We start from the raw sequence: 26,410 nt of genomic DNA, 5'->3' as shown, positions 1-26,410 counted from the left end.
TGTATGTACGTATGTATCTCACAACATGCTTTCAATATTTACTCTAATAAGATGTTTTAACTACACTTATTCACTACATTTATGTTTACTACCGAGTTAAAGTGAGTTTGACATGAATCTTGCATTACTTGTTAACACACGACAACCTTGTGTTTAAGATACTTATACATAGATATGTAGATGGCAAAGGAAATAGACAGTGATCAATTGAAGTCATCTTAGAGATGTACAAAACTTGAGATATCAAGTTCACACACTGAATTATGCATGCTGAAAAGAGGTAGTATTTAGACACTTTTGCATGACAAGTCACACAAACAACTGTTCCATGCCATTATGCATTTTTGTCCCGGCCCCTACACACCGCTTCCCACAGTCAAGGAACAGTGGCCAAGCATGACGTTGATCTACTACCTCCTAACCCTTGTTTGGTAACTAGAACATAAAGCAGCTGCAAAGCCTCCATAAATGCAGCAAACAAAAGGCTAAAAAACTTGAACTAGCTTGTTTTGCACTGAGCTTTTGACATCTGTCAGTAACTTCAGCTAACTGATTTGTTAGACATGTAAAACCTCACCAATTCCTGCTTCAAATTAATAACTATCACTGTTACAAAAGGCAGTCAGGAGCTGTGAATCCATTAATGGTCAGTCTGTTATCTACAGATTATTCACTAATCTAATGATTCAAGAGAAAGCAGCACCTTTCAGGACTATTGGCCACTGTTTTTAAAAAAATGTTTTGCTCAAATCTAAGATTGGTGTAAATCACCCAAAGACATTTTCCACATATCAGAACAAAGCCTGTAATGGATCAGAATTACATTTGAAAGAATCGGCTCTTTCTCACCACTCCCTGTTCTTAAAATTCATGAGTAGAAAAGCAAGAATTCATATCACTTTCCTGTCATAAACTAGAGACTTCATTCTGAAATAATTTACAGATTTAAAACTTAACTTTTCAGGTAAGTTTACAAAACATCTAAACACACAACAGAAGCATTTATAAATAAGCTAGCTCTGGGGTTTGTATCTTAAGATGTTTAAAACACCTGAAAGTGAGGCAACAAAATTCAATTACCAACAGGAGAAACAAATATGAAATCTAGAAATTGTGTTGTTAGACATTGGGCAGTAGTTCTTCCACATGACTAAAAGGAATTAGGCAGAGCTGTTAAAAGGCTGTGCCAGAAGACTACAGAATTAATTAACGAAGCCTTATCACTTGATTTTTTAATTCTTGTTTTTTAAACAGTTAAAGAATAGTTTTCAAGACTAAGAAAATGCTTTCATCTCAGTAGCTAACTGGTACAGTTAGCTTTCTATGTTAAAGACAAGTTTTTAGATCAAATCTAAACCTTACATATAAAAGTTATTTAGAAACAAAATCTGAATAGAAATTTGCCTGTGACAGTTTAAACTTCAACTCCTGTTAAATAGGACACAAATACTGCTTTTCTCCAATTTCAATACACTTCCAAATAAACCCAATCAGTTAAATAATTTTAAACCTTCACCTCAACAAGAGTTCGAGAACAAATACTGATGCCACTACAATCATTGCTTCAGTCATATAATGAGTTGGAAGTTATCTAATCTCCTTTCACAAACTGACAAAGTATCAGAGAAGACAGTTATAAGGCCGTGTTGTAGTGCACAAAATACTTCAAATAAGTCCTGTTTGAGAAGTTAGTTATCCTTATGAACAGATCTTAATCCCACAACAAAAAAGTACTTTAAAATTTTTATTAATTAGGTTTATAACAGCTTCATGACTTGAGAATGTAGAGGCTGAGAGGAGCTGACATTAGTCGTGGTATGGGTAGTGGTGCTGCATGCCTCTGCCACCCAGGACACCAATTTCTCTGAGAAATGCTCATTAAGCCTCGGCCTCGATGAACTGCACTTGGACTAAACTCCCTTTGAGCTTATCAGGAACACTGTCTGTTCCCAGGAACTAACAGGTGTCTAATGAACATCTGCTTTTAACAAACAGCCTTGGAATTTTATTTTTTTTTAATAACAAGTGGAATAATATTTTTGTTGTTAAACAGTCAAAGAAAGTTACCAACTCAAATTGGCCAGAATGGAAAATTACTACAACTAAAGCCCACTCTCTTGATACCCTATAAACAGTGGTCTAAAGTGAGACCTTTTTGAGCTCCTGATTATAAAGGGCTAACATATATTAAAGCCCAGTGTCTAACAACCCTATAAACAGCAGTCCACAGTGAGATCCCTTTGAGCTCATGATTCCCAGAAGATAAGGGACTAATGTGTATGTCTCAAACACAGATAACTGGATGGCTGTGGAGCCAGCCAAGGACTGTTATTACTAACAGACAAGAATTGCTGGTAAATCCAAGGACTATTGGTATTAACACACCATGAGAAAGAAAAGATTTGACTGGAGAAGGGGGGTCAAGGGAGATAGAGAGGAAAATTTCATTTACAAAGAACACAACACAGTACAACGCAGAAATGAGTGGCAGGAAGTGGACATGGACAATAGGCTGGGATTAAAACCACCGAAGTCCTCCAAAGCCCCCTGACACATTTCCAGAAAGATCTGACAGAAGAGACTGTGCATAATTTACATCATGAACACTCTTCTCAATAAACTTAGTTGTTAATATACAGCATAAATCTGACCAAAGAAAAGCCCATTTACTTCAGATTCATACAGCAAAGTATTAGGTATAATGAATTACAAAGAACTGAGTGTTATAAAAGCCCCTACGTATAATGATTCAACAGTGAACGTTTTGCAGTTCAAGTTCAAATCAAAATATTTACCTGGTAGTGAAATTACACACTATTTCATAAAGTTGTATTTTATAAACTAGTCAAAAGAAAACAGAGTATTTGAAAACAGTTAACAGTCATCCAGCATAACCTAAGTGGCTATGACAAGGTACAGATCTGGGAATCTTAAGTGTTCTGGCTAACTTCATATGTTATTATAATAGATGTTTTAAAATTAAAATTGCTAGAAGAATAAGCCCTTGTCTCAAGCTATGCTCACACCACTCATGGTAACTATGGTGCTCTCATTACCTACCTTGGCAAGATAGGATTAGTAACTAAGTCAGCCACTAAAGCAACATCAGTGACCAAGACTCCTTTCTACCCCCCCTCAACTCCCTGTGATGGATTTTGCTACTGACATCATTACATTTACAGAAAAAAGGATAGTTTAAAACTTCCAATTTTCTTAACCAAAGATACCACACATCTAAAACTCTAACCCAGCCTACAATAGATTTACACACAATCAGAATCAGATACCTGTTAGAAGCCCATGTTTAAGTGTGGTTTCAGGCTACAAATCCCACTTTTACACTGACACTTAAGTAGACACTACAAGTAAGAGAAAAGTCACTAAAAAGGGAAGGCAGAAGTAGAAAATTCAGTTTGGACACACTACTGTATCTCTTACACTTGGACAATCCTCATTAAATTAGTTGTTATAAATTGCATTTTCCTCCATTTGACTTCTATGCTGCATAAAGGAACACTGCCACTCCTTTGGGGCCAAGAATTTGCCTCAGTCAACAAAGCTTCCTGTTTTCTGCATAACAGTTCAGAAGCACAGAATTGTCTGGGCCTGAAGGGGTCACTAAAGGTCACCTAGTCCAACACATCTCCTGTGGGCAGGGACATCTTTCAATAGATAGTTGAGCAAAAACCCATCCAACCTCTTCTAGAACACTTCTAGGGATGAGGCACACACTACTTTTCTGGGCAGGCACTTACAGTGTCTCACCATACTCACAGTGAAGAATTTCTTTCAGTATCCAATCTCAATCTACCCTCTTTCACTTTAAAGACATTACCCCTTGTCTGATTCCTACAGGCCCTGGTCAGATTTTATGCATAGTGATCATAGAAACAATTTCAAAAGGGACTTGGAATCACTTAATCCTCTACTAAAGAAACTCCAGTAATCTGCATTTATGTTGGTCCTGACAAAATTGTTCATAACCTGCTCTTTAAAACAACAAGATTACCATTTCACCCACCCAACAGTTTGTTTAGAACTTGGCATGACACTACATTAGAAGGTATTACATAAGTATTTAACTTTTTCTATTGCTATCTATTACTTAAAATTATTACCTCCTGTCCTATTCAAAAGAAATACAAGTGTCAGATTATTCTGTGTTCTTGCTAGTATCCTCTGAGCTCCCCAAGCAGTCCATGTCTAATGCATACTGTTGAAAAGCAAACACAGCATTCCAGCTGAGACTTTACACATACTGGAAAAGAAGGAATACCTCCTAAAAGGGAAGGAATACTTGCTTTTAAAACAAAGAACACGCTTTTCAGAAATTTAGTCAACTGACTTTTAGAAATTTAATCTTAAATGTCTCTCTAGCTTGCTTACAATTCTATTACTTGAGTATAAAAATTTTTACTCAAAATACAAGTGGTATTCAGCTACTCTGATACAAACAAGAGCTCTAACATGGCAGAATTTTGCCTTACCATCAAGGGAGAAAAAACTCCAGGTAAAAAATTGAACCAGTTTTCCTGGTTGCCTTGTTGGTGCACACACTTTCTTTTGTTCTAAAATTCCTCTGAAGACATATTCAAATTATTCTGTCCCTCCACATTTTAAAGATATGAAAATTGATGTTCAGCAATGCAACACAAAGTGATAGAAAAGGCATCTCAGTTTAGGTCGCCAGTGTGTCTTATTCACAACTACTTTGGGGCCTAACAGATTGAAACTCAAACCCAGTGTAAGCCCAGTTCAATTATGTACCAAGTTATGACTTGGACTGCATCAGTAAGATCTGGTTTTACAGTAGCAGGTAGTGTGATGCTAAGGGGCCCTGCAACAATGAGCAGTCCCTACCGTTCCCGGTTAAATTTGAGCGAATGAAGTATAGCTGGCCTCTTCTGGCGCAAGTTCCACAGGTGCAAGGTGTCATCAGCCAAGGCACTCACAAGAGCTCCCTAGGAGAACAAAAACATTTCAGTCAACTTGTTTTCACAGCCCTAGGAACAGTGTAGCATCACAGTGGAAATGCATTACATATCAATTATCAGGATGAAAAAATTATATAAGCATGTGCATCGGCACCATAGCACAGCTAAGTTCTAAGTAGTAGGAATGAGATAAGTGATGTGATCACATGTTCAGCTCACTCATATTTGGTTCAGTGCTATACTGAGAGGTGATGGGGAAGAAGCTTTTTCCAGTGTGTGCTCATCAGTTTCCTCATGCCCATCTCTGCAGAGAAATCAGGCAATGAACTGCTAATATTTGTGTGCTGACAAAGCTAGCAAGATCCCTCTGAAAACCTGTCCCTAGCTCAAGAACAGCGCTGCTGTCAGATCTCAGCTGCTACATCCATAGAAACACGCATCTGAAACTGAGGCAACATTATGCAGTTCATATCTAAAACAGTAACTCGATCAAAATAAAATTAACTACCTACTGAAACTGGTAGTACTATTGAAAAAAAGTACTTCACCACTTCCAGAGATAACTTGCAATGTTCAAGGACATGAAAAGATATTCCCAGTTCTTGCTTATAGCAAAAAAGTACTCTAGTGACAAAGATATTTTCAGGAGTTAGTCAAGCATTTTCCAAAACTAAAAAACTTTATTTATAATTGTTATTACAGTTTGCTATTTGTGCTACATCACTTTTATCAGCTAATTTTAATGCTTGCCTAATGAAAAATTAATGAAAATGTGCTCCATATCTTCTCTGAATTACACATAAATCATTTTACTAACCTCATTAATCAGGAACTGAAGTTGGATTACTGCAGCTCCACTGTCATGTTGACAGTAGCATTCAACTCCTGGCCGACCAAAGCTGGAATTAGTACCATTAAGGAATAATTGTTGCATATAACAAACAAAACATACAGCATAACCAACATTTTCACTTTCACTAATACCATGTTCACACAGGCTAACATCCTGCTTCTAGCTAGTGCACTCAGCATATCTAACCACACAGAGTTGAATAGTTACCAAAACAGTAATTTACAAACGCCACAAAGTGACACAAAGAAATCAAAAGGCCTACCTTGAAATATAAAAAAATTATGTATAACTGCTTAACTTACAGAGATTTAAGGGATTCTTCATCACGAAGAAACTGAAGAATGATGAAGCAGTTATTTTAAAAATGTTAAATATCAGGACTAGAATTAAAGAAGTTTTTCAAATTTCAAATTTTTCAAATGCCAAAGGATCTTTCTCTACATTTAAACGTTACTTAAGGATGAAAAGACCTGAAAAATGCAAGGCACATTAAAAAAAAATCTGCTGTGACAGAGATGAGAAGATCAGTAGTCAAAATATGGAGGAGTCAATGGGAAATTATGTATAATGTAAATTTTCAGGATCTCTGTATCAAGACTTCCTGGATTCACACCAGCTATGAGATAGCAAAAGCTTGCTCATTTTCACTCTCACACATAAATCAGTCCTATCCTTCCATAACGAATATTGCTGGAAGCTGCAGCAAAACAGATTCTTTCACTTCTCCATATTGAACTCATTCCTTAGTTGCAAACATTCTCTATTTTAAATGTGGTTATGCACCTGCTTCTGATGCAAAATTAAGTTCTCCAATTTCCAGGAGATCGAGCAGAAATAAGAGAGGAATTAAGCAAACTGATCAGAATTTCGCCATCATTGTATGCCCAGGGTTTCTGGACTATAATTTGTCAGTGCTGAACACTTCTTGTTTTAAAGAAGCACCTTAGCTTTCAGAAGAAATTATTCCAAAGCTTTATGCAAAACAGGGAATAGATGCACAATTCTTTCTCTCAGTATACGCTAAAAATTAATAAAACTGTACAATTCTCACCCATTCTGCAGCTTTCCATTTACTGAGAAATTGCTGAACAAAACCTAAGTGGATAATACGTGCATTCTTAAAAAACATGTGCATTCACACTAGAGACAGTTGAAAGGCTGAAAAGACTATTAGGCTGCATGCAAATAAAAACTCAAACGCATCTCCTGCTCAGCCTCTAAGCTGTTAAAGTAAAAAAGTACAACAGCAGGGAGAAGTCTGCTACACCACATTGCTATATTTCAGCTTTTCAACTTGAATCACATTCTTCTAGACAAATAAATCTGCATAACATCCAGCTAAGTGGTGAGATACACACTAGACAGATGTTGAGTAATCCACCAAACTTAATACCAGCTTTCTTCCCCAAACAGAATTAGTAATTTAATTTTGTTCTGCCGTGGAAGGACTTAAAGAGTCAGTGAGCCTCACCTGGTTGTTTGCTTTTATTTTACATTTTTATCAGTAAGTTTTTTTACAAAGAAGTTGTCTGTATTCCAGTCACAGTTTATAGCTTAAAAAAACAAAACTAAGAGTGGAGGGGAAAGTGTTTTCCCCATAAACGGTACCTTCCTACACAAACTCAGAATACTTTTAATGTAAAGTCATTGCTTTTACATTAACTATGGATTGACTACAGAAATTGCCAGACTGAAAAAACCCACAAGAAATAACATAGGTTTCAGACCTGACTGCCTTTGGCTTTGCTCATGCATCTGCATTCGCTTGAATTAATAATTATTTGCACAAGTAGACAAAAACGATTTTCAAATGTGAAATTCAAATGCTTACAGGAATTGAATTTTAAAACTTATCTTCAATGACATCGGTTGTTTTCTAATAAAAGAGCTTCCTAGCCCCTCCCTTGAACAACATTTTCCATAATTAAATGCAAACCTTGTTTGTAAACCCGGAGTTTATTTGGAATTAAGCCTCTACAGCTACCTTGCTTCAAAATAAGAGGAATATGACCCAGAAAAACATAAGTCCATAGACTGCTCAAGTTACTTCTTCCTTCAAATTCTATTCCTCAGATGCTTTCTGCAAGCACTTCTGATGCTAATATTTCTGGAAGTACTGTTACAACTAGTCAGTAAAAATTTCATTATTAAGAATATTTCAATGTTTCCTTAAACAAAAAATTCTTCCACATTTTCCAGGAATCAGTAAATATGCAGCACTGGGAGTAAGATTACACAAGTTTTAAATATTCAGAGCAAATCTCTCTTCAACAAATTAGTGGAAAACTCAAATGCAGATGTGAAAATAGTTTGGCCTCCTCTATAGTGCTCACTGTAATTAAAAAAAAAAAACAAAAAACAACAGTCCTTGCAGCTAGTCTTATTTAGTTCCTTTACGCAAGGATTATGTCATCTTCACTTTTTCACTTAGTAGCTAAAATTATTCTTCTCATCTCAAATTAATATCATCCTCCTAACCAGCATTAATCTTCTTTTCTAAAGCAATGCAAAGCCTCCCAGTTTTGCGGGGTGTGCTGAATTGAAAAGCACGTCACAAAGGCTGACTGTAGAAGGATAATACATGCCTGCTTCAGTACATGTGAAGCATTTCTCAACCACACAAAAGAGGCAGCAGCCCAGGGAATGCAGTTTGCCCAAATCCACTGCACTTGTGCATGTGTGCTTTAGGCAAGAGAGCTCGCTGTACTAAGCAGTGATCATCTACTACATCGTCATTCCCAGAACAGGCAAAAATTATAATGAGTAATGACAAGATGAGCAAAGCATTTTAATTTTGTAGACAGGAAAAACTCTCTGCCAAAGACCTTGAGTAGCTCTAGAGGAAATACTCTGCTCTGAGCAGTTTTCTAATCAAAGACCCATCCCTGCTCCTTCAATTCCAAGCAGCTCATTCTACTATTCATGCTTCATTCCTGATTCAAAATATTAACAAATTGGATAAATTAATAGCTTCTAAACTGTACCATTGAATATTGCTTCCATGTTCCACACTGCCATTTGGAAATTAACCCTGGAAAACACGAGCATTTCAGTGCCTTCACTGCATATGTTTTGTGAAAAGAAGAGACAACAGCTGTGCCTGAGAGAAGAAAAAGAGAACTTGCTCATGTCCTAGTATTAGTGCTTATTTTCATATCTGCTAGAAGTGCAGGTAACACACAAGGAAATCACAGTATGACCTTAATTTAATATCACATATGACTAAATCCACTTTTATTTATGAGAAATAGCAACATTTCCTAAAGGTATTTTTTCAAACAAGCTTCAGACCTAAGCTTACACTTCAAGCACTTCTTTCAGCAATATGCATGCAAGTTGTCTACTCAAAATACTCTTTTTTAAAAATTATTACTATTACTATTTATAGCTGAGCTACATAGTAGCAACTCAGTGCACATCTGCTCTTAGAAATCACAACTGAAAGGAAAAATTAATTCCAGAATACTTAAGAAAGTCACAAACCACCAGTTTTTTGGGGTTTTTTTGGTTTTTTTTAAGTAGACCTAGGGACTACTAGGGATGACTTCTTCACCTGTGGCTGACCCATCTGAAATATGAGACAGTCCAAAATCTGTATTTATCAATTCAACCCTTAGCATAAGGCAGTCATCAAAACATCGCAAAACATTTAGATTGAAAAAGACCTCTAAGTTAACCAAGTCCAACCTTTGACCAATAGCCACCTTATCAACTAGAGAATAGCCCTGTCACGTCCAGTCTTTTCCTGAACCATCCTCCAGGGATGGTGACTCCACTGCCTCCCTGGGAAGCCCATTCCAATGTTTAAAAACCTTTTCCATGATAGAATTTTTCATGATATCAAAAATAAACCTCCCCTGGCATAGCTTGAGGCTACGTTCTCTTGTCCTGTCATCAGTTGCCTGGGAGAAGAGGCTGATGCCCACCTGGCTACAGCCTCCTTCCAGGCAGTTGTAGAGAATGGCAGGGTCTCCCAGGCCCCTGAGCCTCCTTTTCTCCAGGCTAAACACTCCCAGCTCCCTCAGCTGCTCCCCATAGCACTTGAGGACAAGTCTTTCTCTGGACACACTCCAGCACCTCAATGCCCTTCTTCTAGTGAGGTGCCCAGCACTCAAGGTGTGACCTCACCAGAGCTGGGTACAGGGGGACAATACTGCCCTGGCCCTGCTGGCCACACTGCTGCTGATACAGGCCAGGATGTCATTGGCCTTCCTAGCCACCTGTGCACACACTGCCTGATGATCAGTTGCATCCACACATCCTTTCCCAGCTTTCCAGCCACTTTTCCCCAAGCCTACAGCACTGCACGGGGCTGCTGTGATTGAAGTGCAAGCCCTGGCACTCGACCTTGTTGAACCTCATAGCACTGGCCTCAGTACATAGATCCATTCTGTCCAGATTTCTCTGCAGAGCCTTCCCACCCTCCACCAGACCTGCATCCCATTCAACTTAGCGTCATCTGTGACCTTACTGAGGGTGCACTCAATGCCCTCATCCAGATCATGAATAAAGATATTAAACAGAACTGGCCCCAACACCAAGCCCTGAGCACTTGTGAGTGAACACCAACTGGATACAACACCATTCACCACCACCCTCTAGTCTGGCCATCCAGGCAGTTTTTAACCCAGCAAAGGTGCACCTGTCCAACCCATGGGCAGCCAGTTTCTCCAGAAGAATGCTGTGGGAAACAGTCAAAGGCTTTAGTAAAGTCCAGGTAGACACCATCCACAGTCTTGCCCCTCATGCATGCCACCAGTTTCCTAAACCAGGCTGGCTGGGCTTGACCCCTTGGCTTAAGTGCCATGTGATCAAACTCAAGAAAACCTGTTCCAGAACCTTCCTGGACAGCAAGGTCAGGCTAACAGGCCTGCAGATCCCCAGATCCTTCTTCTGGCCCTTCTTGTGGATGGATGTCACATTGGCCAACCTCCAGTCAACCTACCTGGGTAGCCAGGACTGATGGTAAATGATGGAGAGCAGCGGTGTGAGCTCTTCCACAAGATCCCTTGGCACACTTGGATAAATCTCATCCAGTCCCATAGACTTTTGAGTGCCTAAATGACGCAGCAGGTCACCAACTACTTCATCCTTGATTACAGGGAGGCTATTCTGCTTCCTGTCCCTGAATTTCAGCTCAAGGGGCTTGTCACCCGGAGGTATAAACTCACATTTATAATTTAAATAATTTTCCAAACTATCACCAGACAGATATTGGCATCTTTTTTTATTACACTGTGATAAAAAGTCTTGATAATACAGCAAAAGCAGACCAGGTATCAGATTTGCCACTGTTACAATAGCTCACAAGTACTAAGACAAATCTGAAACTGTAGCAGCCTTTAATATTCTTTTTTAGATACTTCTCAAAATTACAGCTGTAACACCTAACAGTACTTAAACATTTGAAAATTTTGACAAAAAGATCATTGGCTAGAGAAAGACTCAAACCACTGATTTGAATTGCATACAAAACACTAAAACCAGTAGATTACTCAATGTATTCTAATATATACCACTCCACAGCATACAGCTCTCTGGGACCACATAATATACCTGCATATTTTACTACAGTCATGAAAGTGTATCAGTTTTCCACTTAATTAGACCCTGAATCATTTAAAAAAAAAGTGTCACTGTATCTCATCAAATCTAATGAGTGCTATTACTTTCACATATATTATCTACACAACCATCTCAAAGAACAATCTGTCAAGACACAGTTATTTAGCAAGAGAGTTATTCAAAGATTCAGAAAGTACTACAGTCAAACACTGTCTAGAAAATACACTTTGACCTTTCTCAGCCACGTACTAGCAAAGAAGATAACATATAATTTGTCCTATTGCAATGGTAATAACAGGTACAACATTTAAAAAATTGATGTTAGATCCTATTACAAATATCATAGTAGTTTAACAGGGTATAGCAAACTACTACTGCTGTTTGCTATTGAAGCTTTAGAACTTCCAGTGAAGTGGTGACTAAACAACTGGCTGGAAGCTGAATTCCTCAACTTCCAAATCAACTACCAATAATGTTCATTACTACATAAGTACAGATCAGCTTCCTTAAGTATTCACTTTGTTTATGGAACAATGCCCAGCTCCTTTAAACACTACAAGCCAAATGACTCCATGTTTACTTGCAAAGAAAATCTCAGACTGATAGAGTAAAAAGGAGTTCTGTTTTGAAAAAATACCAAAGTCTATAGATCTCAGTAAAAGTTTAAGTGGATTTTGTATAAAGGTAGTTGTAGCAATTTTAAAGCACAAACCCACTTTCTTCCCTCAATCTGTATGAGTTTTGTATTTTAAAATTAAACAATGATTGAACTAGTATTCATGTAAACCAATAGGGAACAGGTAGGGAGCAATAACTTAGGTACAATCCACTTTCTAACAACAGACAGGGGTCAAAGCACTTCTTAAATGTCAAAGTTGTTTACATAAATGTGCACAAATACATTTCCCAAGCAGCTATAAAAAGTGCCAGCAAATTTTCTGTAAAGGCTGTATTTGTTAGAATTTTCTCAGAGCTGCCAGTGAGAGGCAATCGTTCATTGGAACAAGATGTAATCGAGCAGTACAAATGCAAACAGGATAAAAAAAAAATCAAAAAAGCATGATTTAAAATTAAACAAGAAACAAGATTGGTTTTAATGATAAGATTCTATATGCACAATTCACAGATGGCAAAGGATGCTATTAAATGAAGACGTAAAAACATCAATTTAGACCAAAAAAAAAAAAAAAAACAAAACTAAAAAGGCTACAGGGTTTCCTTGATTTTACTCACTTTGCTTTCTGAGACAGGTTGTGCTCCTTTAGCCTAAGACCTCTATTTCAGCACTAACAACGCAAAGATGATTAATTCAGTACTTTTTCTGGGTGGGTTGGAAGAGAACAGCAGAACACAAGAGTAGGAAACTCTTACAAATAGTGGTTTCTACGACTACACAAGATGCAGTGAAATGGATGGTAACTGCTAATTCAGTAAAGTTTTTATAAAGGCTGCATATGTAAGAGTAAATCCAGGAAATAATTACATATTTTTGAAGAACTTCATCAAAATTCAGAGATAAAACCTTTTTTTGCTTTCCAAGACCTGCTCACCTGTTACCCATTTAATCCAGTTTAGTTTCAAGTCAAATTTCAACATGTTATTACATACTATATCACAATATTAATAATTAACCAGGCTTTTCCTCTTTACATGCAAAGCTTATTGGCCAAGAATAAAGGCAGGGGCATTCCATGCTCCTAGAACTGAGGTATACTTGGAATAAGAATGATGTCTCTTCGTAGAGTCCTGATATTTTGTACAAACATTGCCAAGAGCAGCATTAAGAAGTGTAATGTTCTAGAACTAGATGCTAAGTGAATTATATACTTATTTAATTTAGCTTATGAAAACATAAATAACCTTGGATATTATCTAATAAAAGGGCAATTTAACATTTTCAAAGAACACAGTCAATCCTTGCCCAATCAACTATTGTCTGTCATCACCTATTTCTGACTGTAAAGCATTTTGCTAGGTCCAGAAATCTCTCTTCATTCACACAGCATGATCTAGAATAGTTCCCCTAACTCGTGTCCGACAAGCCAAGTTTCTTCAGTTATTTCCAAATCACCAACCACTGGACAGAAGTGACAGAAGACCAACTGTAACCACCAGTCATTCCACCTCAGCTTTGTTCACACACAAGCCCATTCCCTAATCCCCTCCCCACAAACTTCATAGCAGTGAGTGTAGTCTCCTGAGCCAATTTTACCTGTACCTCATTAACTCTTTACACCATAAGGGGTCATTTAGAATAACACCACAGGTACTGTTACCACTCTTCATGCAGCCACTTTCACTCACTTGCTTTAATAAAGACAGCAGAAAAAGCAGGGGACCTAGGCATAGGAAGAGCTCTTAAACAAGAGCTCAAATTAAAATAAAAGTTAGTCACATCTATCAATTTCTCCCCCAGACTTTGCCGTAGTTCCTCTCTCTGTACTGATATCAGCTCCTTCCTTTGGACACAGTCACCCAAATTACCCATCACCCAAATTACCAGTGAGGTTTAATCTACCCTTCTACTTCCCACACTACTTTGCATTGTACTAATGATGGAAAAAACTTCCTCTCCCAAACATGCTTCTGAAGCAAGTTTAGTCATTGGAAGTTTTATCAACACAGTGACACATACATCATGTTTATGCTTACACAGCTTTCTGAAGTATTTAACAGCAAAGTCACTTGTTGAAGCACTAAGCAGGTCAAGGATTAGAAGTACCAACACTCCACAGCATCGGCAAGAAGGAGAAACCTAGATCCCAAATTCAGGTGGCAGGTACAAGTTTACCTCTTCTGTTTGTACCAAATTAACACAACAATCTGTCGCCAGACTCACAGCAGTCTTTCAGCTATGAGCCTGGGGACAGACAAGCTGAAAGACCTTCCAAATACCCCACGCGATATTCACAGGCACAGCATCACAAAAAGCTGCTATTGCTTCTTAAGTATTTCAGCTAGCAGTCTCTATACCCTAGTAATTCAAACATAATGAAATAAATAAGTCTTGGAACAAAATTTCCCTCGTCTGCTCAAAGCAGAAGTAGAGACTTCTTAAATAGTCTCATTCAAAATGACACTAAAAATTGTTACAATTAGCCTGAAGTGTGAGAAATCACAGCTATCCTTTAATTGCTATTTTAAGTATTTTGTAACTCCAAGACAGTGTTTTTTACTTCATCTTAGCTTAAGCCTCCTCAGGTTCCACTTCAGCATAATTTTTAGTTTTGCATATCACCAAAGGACTGAGAAACTTACTATTTCACTGCATCAAAATAGTAGTGACCATTTTATAGGTTTGCTCAAAATTACCACCACAACTGAAAACCAAGGTACAATTCCAAAAATTCAGTAGATGGCACTATTCCACAAAAATCAAGAGAGGAAACTATGTCCTTGCATAAACAAGGGGTACCATGGAGCTCAAAATCTCATTTTAAATATGTAAAAACCAATGCTCGCTCATTAGACTGCCTTGCATTTTTTCATGCATTTCATAGAATATGGAAAAATACATGCCAAAACATAAAAAGAAATCATTGTTTTGTGGAAATAGTTACTTAGCTATTTTGATGAGACATTTCTGCTATTATACAGAGCTCGAGCTCCACTTCACACCACAAAAACAGCTGCATACCAGTATTGCAAAAAGTAATATTTTATGGTTTGTATTTACCAGAAATCCAATTTGACACAGAATATTAAAAGGTTGACATTGTCCCTAGAAGTTGCTTATGCAACTTTAATTCACATCTCCTCAAATGCATGATCGTAACTTATTTTTAAAATTTAATGCACTAGCTCAACATCAATTGTAAATGTTTTGCATTATTCAGCCTCATTTTTTTAAGTGTCAGAAAGATATGTGGTCACTAACAAAACCTAAATTGCTAGATTCAAAAAATCGGCATCAAAACATGTGTCTTCAATATTAAGTTGTAAAGCATAGCCCTAAAAATAACCCTACCCATTCCAGCTTAACTCTTCTCTTAAAATTTGTTGCAGCTGCCAAATTAGATTGTGTAGTTTGTTTCTTTCCCAGCATACTTGAGGACTTCAGATAGGTTCTTTCTTTAGCCCCAAGAAATGAACCACAGGGCAGTGCTCAGGAGTTCCCACAGGAGTACAAATACAGAGCTACTGTTTTGCACAAGCTGTGAGTTTCAGAAACCCAAAGGTTTTTCTTAGCGCTGGGAAGGGGATAATTCAAGGTGTGTTTATGGGATTTCCAAGAACCCAAGGCCCAGTTTAAGACTACAACAGGATGGAAAACAGATCATCAACAGAAAAAGCACAGTCCAAGGTACTTCTCCTGTACATCTTTCCTGCAGTTTTTCCTAGTACGTGCTTTAACTATGAGATGGAGGGAAGGTATTACCTTGCAACTGTAGCCTCAGTGATTTTTTTTTCTCATACTTCAGAGAATCTTCCCATCTCTTATTCGCTTTACTTCCAGGGCCTGTCAGATTCCAAGTGATGTCTGATACTTCAGACAGCGCTTATTTGCCCTGCTATTGCAAGAATGTTTGATTTTACTGGCAGAACAAACAAATAATCTGAGTCTGAAGAGTTATTTCAATCAACTTTGACTGAAGAGATAGAAATCTTCAGCTAATACTTTTCTATAAATTTCATGAAAATATGAAGCTGGAAAGAGTGGAGAAATGAAGATGGAAAGAAGGGAAAAAGCCAGATTAGGCCCATATCCCATCCAAAGCATTACCTCAGTGTCCTAAAATACAGGCTCTGCGTAGTCATAGGAAGCACTTCAAGAGTTACAACACACATGTAATAGCACTACAAGATTGAGTCATATGGTAGCAAGTTTCACAGTGCAAATGTCTGTCTTTCCTCTAGATAAAAGTATCCAAAATTATAGATGTTCATATATTACAATTCACATAACTGAAACTATTCCAGTTCCAAGGGAAATTGAAGAAGTGCAAATACAGCAAATTGTTGCTTCAAGCCCCTTAAAGACACAGAGGGGCTACTGATGCTGCTCAGAACTTTGAAATTTCTTCCACAATCCTGCACCTTAACAGAAATATCTATTAATATTTCGGCATCATAAGACAGTCTTAATAAAAAATACAAATACTGAAGGTTTACAGCACCTGAGCATTTATGTACACTCCCTGCATAGTAAAGGAAAAGCTACAGAAATATTAGAGGTTTCCTTTCCACAAAGCACTTCCACCTCCTTCACTACCACCCTGCCCCCCAAATGCCAGGAGAGCACATTCACATTTCCAATGATCCTCTCATTTTTTTTACCGTGGTAAAGAGAAGGCAATGTAAAGAGCAAGTCTGCACGAAGATATGCTTGAAGAAAAAATAGAGCCAGATTCCTCAAAATTATTACCTACAAAGTGAATGTTGTTAAAATACAAAACAAAATTTCAACTATTTTTTCAAGTAATTTGGGTCTCACTGGAATCTTCAGCAACATATTTACACAAGAACCACTTACAAGAAAGTGAAATGGCTGCTGTTCAGTTAAAAGATAAAACCTACCAACTATGCATATTCCAAAAAAGTAACCTCTATCATCACCACCAGTCACAGTACTACCCCATAGAGAAAATTTAACAAGAAAAAGAAAATCACTTGCTGTTTGAGGCAGATTATCACCACATTCCAGAGCTTCACTGAGGTTTTAATGTTAAAGCCTGTAGTTACAGATGTCAAATAGACAGGGTTTCCTACCTTCTCTATGAAAGTTTCCAGCTGTGAAAAAGGGCACTTCAGAAATGCCATAACATGAAAATATCCAAGGGCTCAGACAAAAGAAAAGCATTGCCTGGAACAGGATTCTTCATCCAACTTCAAGATAGTTTCTAAGCACCAAATCCAGATCATTAAAACTAATGTGGCATTGTAGCCCCATGAATTCAGACCCACTTTGAGTCAGAACCTCAGTTTATGCAGTGTAGTTCACAGCTTTTTCTACTCAGCAAATTAAATTAATTCATTTTGCAAGTTCACTTCTATAACACTTTCCATCAAAAATCCAAGAGGAAAACATGTAATTGTCAGCCAGCTACAACTTACTAGCAGCTGTAAACTGTGGAAGTTTTGTATATGCTCTGCATGGTGAGGAATAAAAAACACATGAGGCTCAAATATAAGCTGGAACATCTGAGCTGGCACGTGTCAGACAAGTTACCTGTGGTGCTCCTCAAACAATCACTAGGGAAAAATAAAACAAAAACTAAAACAAGCCATGGGAGAAAACTACTGTTTCCAAGATTTCACTAGAAAAGTTTGAAGAGAATAAACACTACCTTTACAAGTTACTGTTTAAATTTTACTTCTTCTTTCAAATGTCAGCATAGTGGATTGGCAATAAAACAGGAACAAATAATCCCATTGTATATTTAGTGTCCAGTAGCTCTGTGTGAATTAAAAAAAAAAAAAAAAAAAAAAACCAAGAAGAGCATTAGACTTCCTGATGATAAAGAACTCCTCCAGAACAAAAATCAAGTCATATCTGTATTAAGAGAAAAAGCTAAGGAACCTTTTCTGACTAACTGCATGGAAATTTACTTTAGTTCTTTGAAGTGTTACAAATCTGAAAGTGTTTCACCTGCAAAGTATCCAGACTTCTTTTGCAACAAAGGACTTTAAAAGTTTCCAATTGATACATTAGACACTGCAACCTGAAGTCTGAATACTACTCATTTTTCCCTCGCACGCTCAGTCTGCTCAACTCTCTAAACTTGGTGAGTCTGCAGAGAACTGGTAGTCTTCAAATTCACTGTCAGGTACAAGACTTCAGAGTCAGGATAAAAACATTTCAACACAATCAAGCCTTACCCCTCCTCACAAACCACATCCATGCACAAACAATCCTCTTGAAGCCGAGAAGAGGAAAGAGTTAAATCATTCACCCCAGATCACCAGAGATATAGGATAGTTACATTCCTGGAAACTATTCATGGGCAAGGGCTACAATTAATTCTACCAGAAAAAGCACTATAATATAAAGCACACTTGAAAAACTAAGATAAGTATTTTTTAATTATTATTTTCTGAGAAAAAGAAACCAGTCACATAGAGATGCTAAAAAATTTAAAGATGAGATTTTAAAGGAAAAGTAAAAATTATTTCTATTACTCAACAATTTCTAATACAAAAAACCAGCAACTATAAAAAACCAATATAATCTCCTTGAATAAAAATGAAGGAAGAAATATTAATTAGTGGACTGTTACAAAAATCCAGAATAAAACCTATTTTACTAAAAATCACTGTGATAAAGTGATACACATATTCCAGTCAAACATCAAGAAAATTAGAAACACTGAATGGCATTTATCAGTAGTCATTAAAAAAAAATAGCCAGAGATCTAATATACCAAATAATATCTGTGAGCAGCACTGAGCTACTAAGATATTTTAGATTATTAAATATGTTTAAAAGTTCTTGTTAGGAGCTGAAAATAATATATTTATAGCAGTTCAGTATCATTCATACAGAAAGCACTTACCCTGATCATCTTTACATATTGTCCATTAAAACACTAAGACAACGCTAACAAATATGCACAACTGAGTTTCATTTCATCATAAGTGAACTTCTCCCAAATTAACTACAGTTGTATAATGTACAGTTATTGTCTGTACTGCAGCAATTAAAGACAGGTAGAGAATCCTCCATTCTGAAACTGTTAGGGTGGCATTGTGCAGAATGAACTATGAAGAAAAAGTTTTCAAACTAAGCTTTAAAATATTTTACCTGTATTGTAACCAAAGCCAGTATAATTCAAGTTTGACATGAAATAGGATTTCAGAAATATTTTGCAAGAATAGTCTCTTTGTATGAGTCTTTCTACAGCAAGTGAGATTGCACTCCTAGAAATGCCAGTCCATTACTTGGTATATGAAAATAGCAAGCATTAGCAGTATCTTCCTTGTCAAATTGGCTACCATTACTCTGGCAGCACACTGTGACCGTTGAGAAATGGCACAGAGCAGCATTTCTCCTTTAAAACTTACTCAAGGGCATTGTTTTCAGAACTTGCCCAGCGCTGTGTTCACATTGCAACAGTAACTTCCGCTGTAGACAAAAAACTGAAAGCAGAGAACATCCTCAGATAGCAGCGTGATCATCACACTCCTGTCTGCACAACAGCTTCCTTGATAAACTCACCACTACACCACTTCAACAGTCTGGGCATTTTACTCTTTACCATAGCACTAACACATTTTCATCAACTGTTCAGGCACCTCAATTTTTAGCTTGAGTAGCAAAGATGTTTCCTTACTAACAAACCAGAAAAATTTAAGAAAATTATAAGCTGTGTCCAAAAAATGATACCAATATAAAGTACTGAGTTGAAATGAAGACGTGCTTCTGGTCATATGCTATGATAGAAAAGTGCAGTTTCTAAATATTTTGAAACCAAACTTCACTTGTCAGCATTATCTGATGTGCTGCTTTTGTCACTGGGAGTTGCCAATAGAAAGAACAGATCATCAAAAGTCAATAAAAGTTCATTCGGAAAATGCCACTTCCTCTTTCTTTTTCTTTTTTTTTTTTTTTTTTTTAAATTCAGAGTAACATTTATTTGATCAATTAACATAACTGGGACTATATTAACAATACTTCCATGGACCAGGTCTGTAAGAAAATAGGTATAACAGTCACATCCTAGGCAGCCACATATACTGGGGGTAATTGAAAAAAAAAAAATCGGACCTATACCTGTTTAGTTTTTTGTTTTGTTTTAACTAAGGATAAACAAGCACAAAAGTTTAAGAAAATGGTAGTACTCTTTGCCAGCAGCTACTTGAACTCTATTTCCTTTGACAAACAGCCCTTATGAAAACATGGGGACATTACTAACAAGCAATTACTAACATTGCTTTTGACATGTAGGTTACCTGATCTCTCTCCATCCCTGCTAGTATCACCAGGACTTTCAAAAAGGCTATATTTATTTCCTACCTCATTATTTTAAAGAATGATGGGATATTCGCCATGCCAGCTCTGCCTTTTTTTTTTCTTTTCTTTTCTTTTTTTTTTTTTTTTGGTGACTTTCCTTTTTATCTGACATTTAGGGGTGGCTGTGGAGGTAATCTTACTGCATCAGTTTACTACACAGATGTGGAACACATAAATGGGAACGCCAGGCGAGTTATTGTTTTGCAGCTTGTTCTCCATATTAATATGCATCACTAAAGCTTAGTAACTGTACCTCTAACATCAACATTACAAAGTCCAGTTAAGAATGTTTTTCAACTGTGAAGATGAACATCTGCTCTGTTTAATAAGATAGTATGACTGGAGAGAGCATATGCTAAAAAACTAAGACAGGCACTCTAATACTATCAATTGAACATTAAGTGATCACAAAAAAAAAAAAATTAGTATTCCATCTTTTTCCCTAATGAGCAAGTTGGAAAATGCAAATAGGTCCATCTGCTGCTGCTGACTAGGAATCATTGTTACTAGCTGGGAAAGAGGAAGGGCATACAGTAGAAACTGTTACCAAAAACATTGGACGCCAGCTGGATTACCTCTTTAGTTGGCTACTCTTGAAGAGCTACATTTATCATTATTATGTGAACCAAAAATGTAATAAGGTTACTTTTACACATACAGAGTACAAGCCAGACAGCAGCTTCAAGAGGCTAAAAAATACAAACCCCTGCTTAAACAATATGAATCACACAAAATAAAATAATAGCTCACTAAGCAGACGTACAAACATATTGCTTCATTTGGATCCGCATCCTCTCCTTAATCCTCTGGCTTACAAAGCTCCAAAATTAAACTTCTGTGGAGTTTACACAAGAATATAAAGCAGGAAATGACAATTAATTCTTGAAGAATCCATGAGAGATACCTCAGAAAAGGGCCAATTTGATCTATAGCATTCTTGGTGGAGAACCTAGCCTCCACTCTCCACCAGCACTGCTTGAAAGAGCACTGTGTGGTTTGAGGGGGATGGGCTAAGGACTTACTGTGAACTATTATTATGTCAATCCTAAAAGAAAATTAAGCTTCAGGTTTTATAAACATAAATCAGGTTTTGTTACTACCTTTTTTAAGGTGTTCATGAAACAAAATCCCAGACACTTAGCAAAACTACAAATAAAGTAGCCTTGACTTATTTTTACCAAGCTGTAAACTTGTCTCTGTACAACATCAATCAAATAATTGATTTGGCAAACTGCAACACTTTGGACTGCCCTTTTTCAAGTATTACAAAATCTGCATTGTTATTATTAAAAAAAAATTCTGTTTTTATGTTTTGAAGCAGCCATCTGAATACAATCCTGAGTCATGTGCTCTAGCAGGGTCTGTTTGACCTGGGGGGATGCACTAGATGACCTCCTGCGGTCACATCCAACTTTACCTATTCTGTGAACCCAGCATTCCTTAAAAGCACATTGTTTTCTATACTTGCAGACACACATTTCCAGTTTCACCTACTTTCACTATTCTTGGCATTTGAAACAGAATTCATTTAGAATATAATATTAATTTTTTATAATATTTAGAATACCTCTAAGTAACTGAAAAATAAAAAAAATCTCAAAACTCTCAAGAAAAAAATCTGTAAGATCAGAACTACTTAATCTTAGCATTAAGAATACAAAGACTATGAATGGAAGACTATACATGACCTACTCCTGATATTTGAAAAAAATTTTTACTAATATAGTATTAAAATCAATCTTCAGCAATTGATAGAGTTGCCTCAATACAAGCACCATCAATAACCAGATTTTTTGTTTAAGCAAAGCTTAGGGATTTAAAATACACTGAATCATTGCACAAAGTGAATAAGTTGAAGTAAGTAGTACGCAGACCAAGGACGTCATCCAGTTGTGCAGATCTTGACACAAAGCCAGTTTTAGAATTTCTTAAAAGGAGATATTTTTAAGTGGAAGAAAATGGTTCTCGTTTGCGTCAGTCTTAAACTGAGCATCATTGTTCCAGAACTAAACAACAGCCACAGAAAAAGTAATTTCATAAATGCATTGCAAAAATCACAAGAAATCAGGATTCAGCATGAGTCCCCAGAGGCTGAGAGAACTGCTACATATTTTAGAAATTTACTAAATAAGGCATTATACCACTCTACCAGTCCTCTCTTTCAAAATAGTTTTGTTTCAGCTGTTTCCAAGACCTTCATTATTTTAATGTGTCTAAATTCAGTGATACAAATACCACCGACAGAGATTTAAATGATGTCTTTAGACCTTCACCTGTATTCACACTGAAAGTCGACAGTGGTGGTAACTCAGAGTGCTTCCTTTGATAAACACGTAAGCTGTACGATTACCAGTGCCTATGATAAAGGCACTGACATGAATGGGGTCACTAAGTTATTGGAATTCTACGAGGCTACACTTGACTGGCATTCAAGTACCAATTACAGTACCACTACTGAAACCTATGGGTCAGCAAAATAAGGGAACTCCAAAAACTGCTGGCAGGCAGCACACAGGCAGTGGGTAAGCAATGCGGTTTTGTCTCAAAAGAAACACAAACCTATTCCTCAGGCTGGCAAACAAAATACTACATGTCAAAGAACTATATCTCTGGGAAAGCAGAGTCTTGTCCACATAACAAGATGAACTTTGCAGGATCAAGAACAACAACTTTTCAAAAAAAAAAAAAAACTATGATCAGTTTGATGGTGAGACTTCAAGATAGGCACATTGAGAGCAGGAAGAGGAAGAGGGAAGACCCAACAGATTAAAGATCTACCACAGTATTAACTCTCTCAAAACTATTAGGTACTCCAATATTTTTTTAAATGTAAAACCATTACCAGACAGCTAAGATCAAGGGCAAAGTGAACTGTTTTCAAAATCCATGTCCTGCAGTTCTGTTTATCTTCATATTGAATGTAATAATTTGCAGGTTTTATTCTGTTTCTCACTGAGGTTCTACATAGATAAGCCAACTTAGTCACTTTAAATTTATTGTGTAAGAACACTTACCTTTGCCTTTTGAAACCTTTATACAACAAAGGGACCTGGACACTTAGAAGACTAACACAGTTTCAAAATTTCTGTCAAACAGTTTTGTTAGGAAGGGTTTCTAACCTTGATTTGTGCCTTCATGCTTTCTTTATCACATCTCAAATCTTAAGCTGCTTCTACTCTTCCAGATGTGACTTGACTAAAACTGCTCATGTCATGTCCTGCAGCAATAGTGCTACTTCAGTTCTAAAAGCCATTCCACAGTGATCAAGAACAAATCTAGTAAAATGCCAAATTAAGATCTTAGTGAATTGAGCAGTGTACCATAAGTCTGAAAGCCTAAGCTGGGCTCCAGCCATCCAATTTCCTCTTACAGTTTAGCCTAACCTCATCAGGTCACACAATCCATATACCACCTCAGCGCTTCACAAATAGCAGAGTGGTACAAGGAAACAAACTATGCTAGTGCTACAGTAACCTGCAGCCTTAGAAACTTTTCCATATATTTCTTTCTCCATGCTCACCATGACCCAGCAAGTTTGAAGCCGCAAGGCTATATCCAGTAAGTTTCTGCTCTGTCAGTAAAATACCTAGAGGGAAGTTTTTATCATAAATTTTTTTTATATTATAGTATGAGCTTTAATACGGTTATACTTCAGGTATTCTTGAACAAAAGGAATTACTACTAGAAGCTGCATTAGTAGAATCAAAGTATACGTAAAAATGCTCCCAATAAAAGACCTGCTGCTTCCCCACAGCCGCAGTTGCTACTGCATGGCTTTACCCACAGTCCCTTCAGAGATAAACCTGCTCTAACATGGCTTTACCCATGGCTGCAGTGCTTCCAGAGGAGTACCTGCTCTCATGTGGGATTTTCCACGGCCACACACTTTCAGGTGCTCCAGCACAGATCTATCCACAGGCACTGATGTGTCAGTATCCACCTGCTGCACCACAGACATCCCTGGGCCTCCATCCCTTCAGAGGTTCCTGCTGCTGCACTGACATAGCCACAGGCACTTCCAGATTGTCCTGACTGACACAGATCCACTGCTCCCACGTGCACCCCTCCCTGGGTCAGGTCCCTTTGGCTGAAGCTCCCACAGCAGTCCCAGCCAGCCCAGGCCAGCAGCACAGGCACACAGAGGGTCCCTGGGCGCCTGCCAGCCGGCACATCGCTGCTGCTGCTGCTGTCACAGAGTTCCAGGCACAGCACAGCCAGGGGATAAAGCAGCACAGCAGCAGGGAGAGCAACAACCAGCCACTAATGAGCACTGGACTCTAATGCACAGTCAGGCAGGCAAGGCTCCTGACAAGCACCTGCCAATTAATAGCTAAACAGTAATTACAGCTATAAATTCAATCTAGCACATTCCAGTCAAACCTGTCATTATCTCAAATCCTTTGAGCTGCACATTGGGTGTCAGAAAGGGTTGTTGCAGTTTAACCCCATCTAGCAACTAGACTTCACACAGACACTTGCTCACTGCCTCTGGTGAGATGGAGAAAAAAATTGGAAAAGAGAGAAAATTCACAGTTTGAGATAAATAATGTTTAATGGACAAAGCCAAACCCATGCTGCACACAAGCAAGGCAAAACAAGGAATTCATCCACTGCTCCCTGTGGGTGGGCAGGTGCTGCCTCCAGGAAAGCAGGGCTCCCTTATGTGTAACAGTGACTTGGGAAGACTAATGCCACCACTTCAAACACCATTCCTCCTTTTTCTTCCAGCTTTATATCCTGAGAATGACACCATATGGTATAGAATATCCCTTGGGTCAGCTGTCCTGGGTTGTGTCCCCTCCCAGCTACTTGTGCACACCCAGGCTGTAGGGTGGGGTGAGAGGCAGAAAAGGCCTTGGCTCTGTATGAACCCTGCTCAGCAATAAGGAAAACATCCCCACATTATCACAACTGTTTCCAGCACAAATCCAAAACACAGCCTCCTACCAGCCACTGTGAAGAAAACTAACTTTACTCCAGCCAAAACCAGCACTAAGTTTCCCAACAAGTAAAACCACAGATTTGAAAACAATACCATCCTATTTATTATAAAGAATTCAGTCAAAGCTTTCTCTGTGTAGGACTCAGTTGTTTTAATTCCATGCACTTTTAGGAAATACATGCCTCACCATGCTATTTTGGCCCTATTTCATTTCAGAACACCCAAGAGTAGCTGATTTTTTTCCTTTAGAGGATGGGAATTTTTCACTAAGATAACAATAGCCACATGAACAAAGTGTTGGATGATTTGACAAGAAATGCAGTAGTGTTAAACGGAAATGTGACAAGATTAACATACACTTTAAGCAAAGTAGTTTTCTTGTTTGAACTACTCTGTGTGAACTGAGTGGCAAGGTAGACAATAAACATTTTCATAATAATAATCAGTGTGTCTCTGACATGACACTACTGCAATATTTTTAACAGCTTTACAAAGTACTCTTCCCAAAACAGGCATACCTATCCAAAGTCCAGGACACCAGTGACAAGCGTTGAGACCATTTTCTTCAGTGTACAAATGCCAAAAAACCCTGACCATCCACAAAAGAGTAGTTCAATTCAAATTTGGTGTGTTCACAGAATCAACAGAATTACAGAGTAATTTAGGTCAGAAAGGATCACCCAGCTTCATCTGGTTCAGCATCCCACTTGAAGATGTGCCAACATCAGTTGGATGCTCTGTTTAAAAAACTGAAATCTTTGCATACTCTAAACAACTCCACCCACTGTGCTACTACCCATGCAGAGCTACTAGAGAGAAGAGCAAGTACAGAACTACTTCAATAAAAAAATACCCAAAAAGAAAAAATCTGAAAATACAAATATCTCAAGCTGATATTTCCATAAGGAACAAAATCAGTTAGACTGCCTTGCAAAGTCTGAATAATCCAAAAGAGAAATCATTTTAATGGCTATAATCACATCACAACTTGGAAATGCTGTTTTGTTAGGGCTTCGGAGAATTTACCAAATTGCTTGAATTTTGTAGTATATATCTATGGCAAAGCAATCCAGATGTTGCAACAAGCACTTCATCAGAAACTGACTGCATGGAACCACATACCCAGGCTTTTGAGCTATTGTGATTTTTTAAAAAAAGTGAGTTCC

At 37.6% G+C, this 26,410-nt stretch overlaps 1 protein-coding gene across 11 annotated transcripts in view; it reads right to left on the bottom strand.

The window, feature by feature from the left end:
- Positions 1–26,410, bottom strand: part of STXBP5 (syntaxin binding protein 5) — a 101,240-nt gene that overhangs the window by 67,337 nt on the left and 7,493 nt on the right. For 10 of the 11 annotated variants that reach the window (XM_064413647.1, XM_064413648.1, XM_064413651.1 and 7 more), the window contains exons 4-5: positions 5,752–5,833; positions 4,861–4,961 (exon numbers count right to left, since the gene is read on the bottom strand). In XM_064413647.1, the coding sequence (XP_064269717.1) occupies positions 4,861–4,961; positions 5,752–5,833 (183 nt within the window). Of the gene's footprint in view, positions 1–4,118; positions 4,232–4,860; positions 4,962–5,751; positions 5,834–26,410 lie in introns of those variants that run through there. The other variant, XM_064413657.1, reaches the window with a different exon arrangement.

This window comes from Passer domesticus, chromosome 3, assembly GCF_036417665.1.
Source record: "Passer domesticus isolate bPasDom1 chromosome 3, bPasDom1.hap1, whole genome shotgun sequence".
Classification (NCBI taxonomy): Eukaryota; Metazoa; Chordata; class Aves; order Passeriformes; family Passeridae; genus Passer; species Passer domesticus.
Note: the sequence above shows the minus strand (reverse complement) of the source record. Positions and strands in the feature narration are given on the sequence as shown.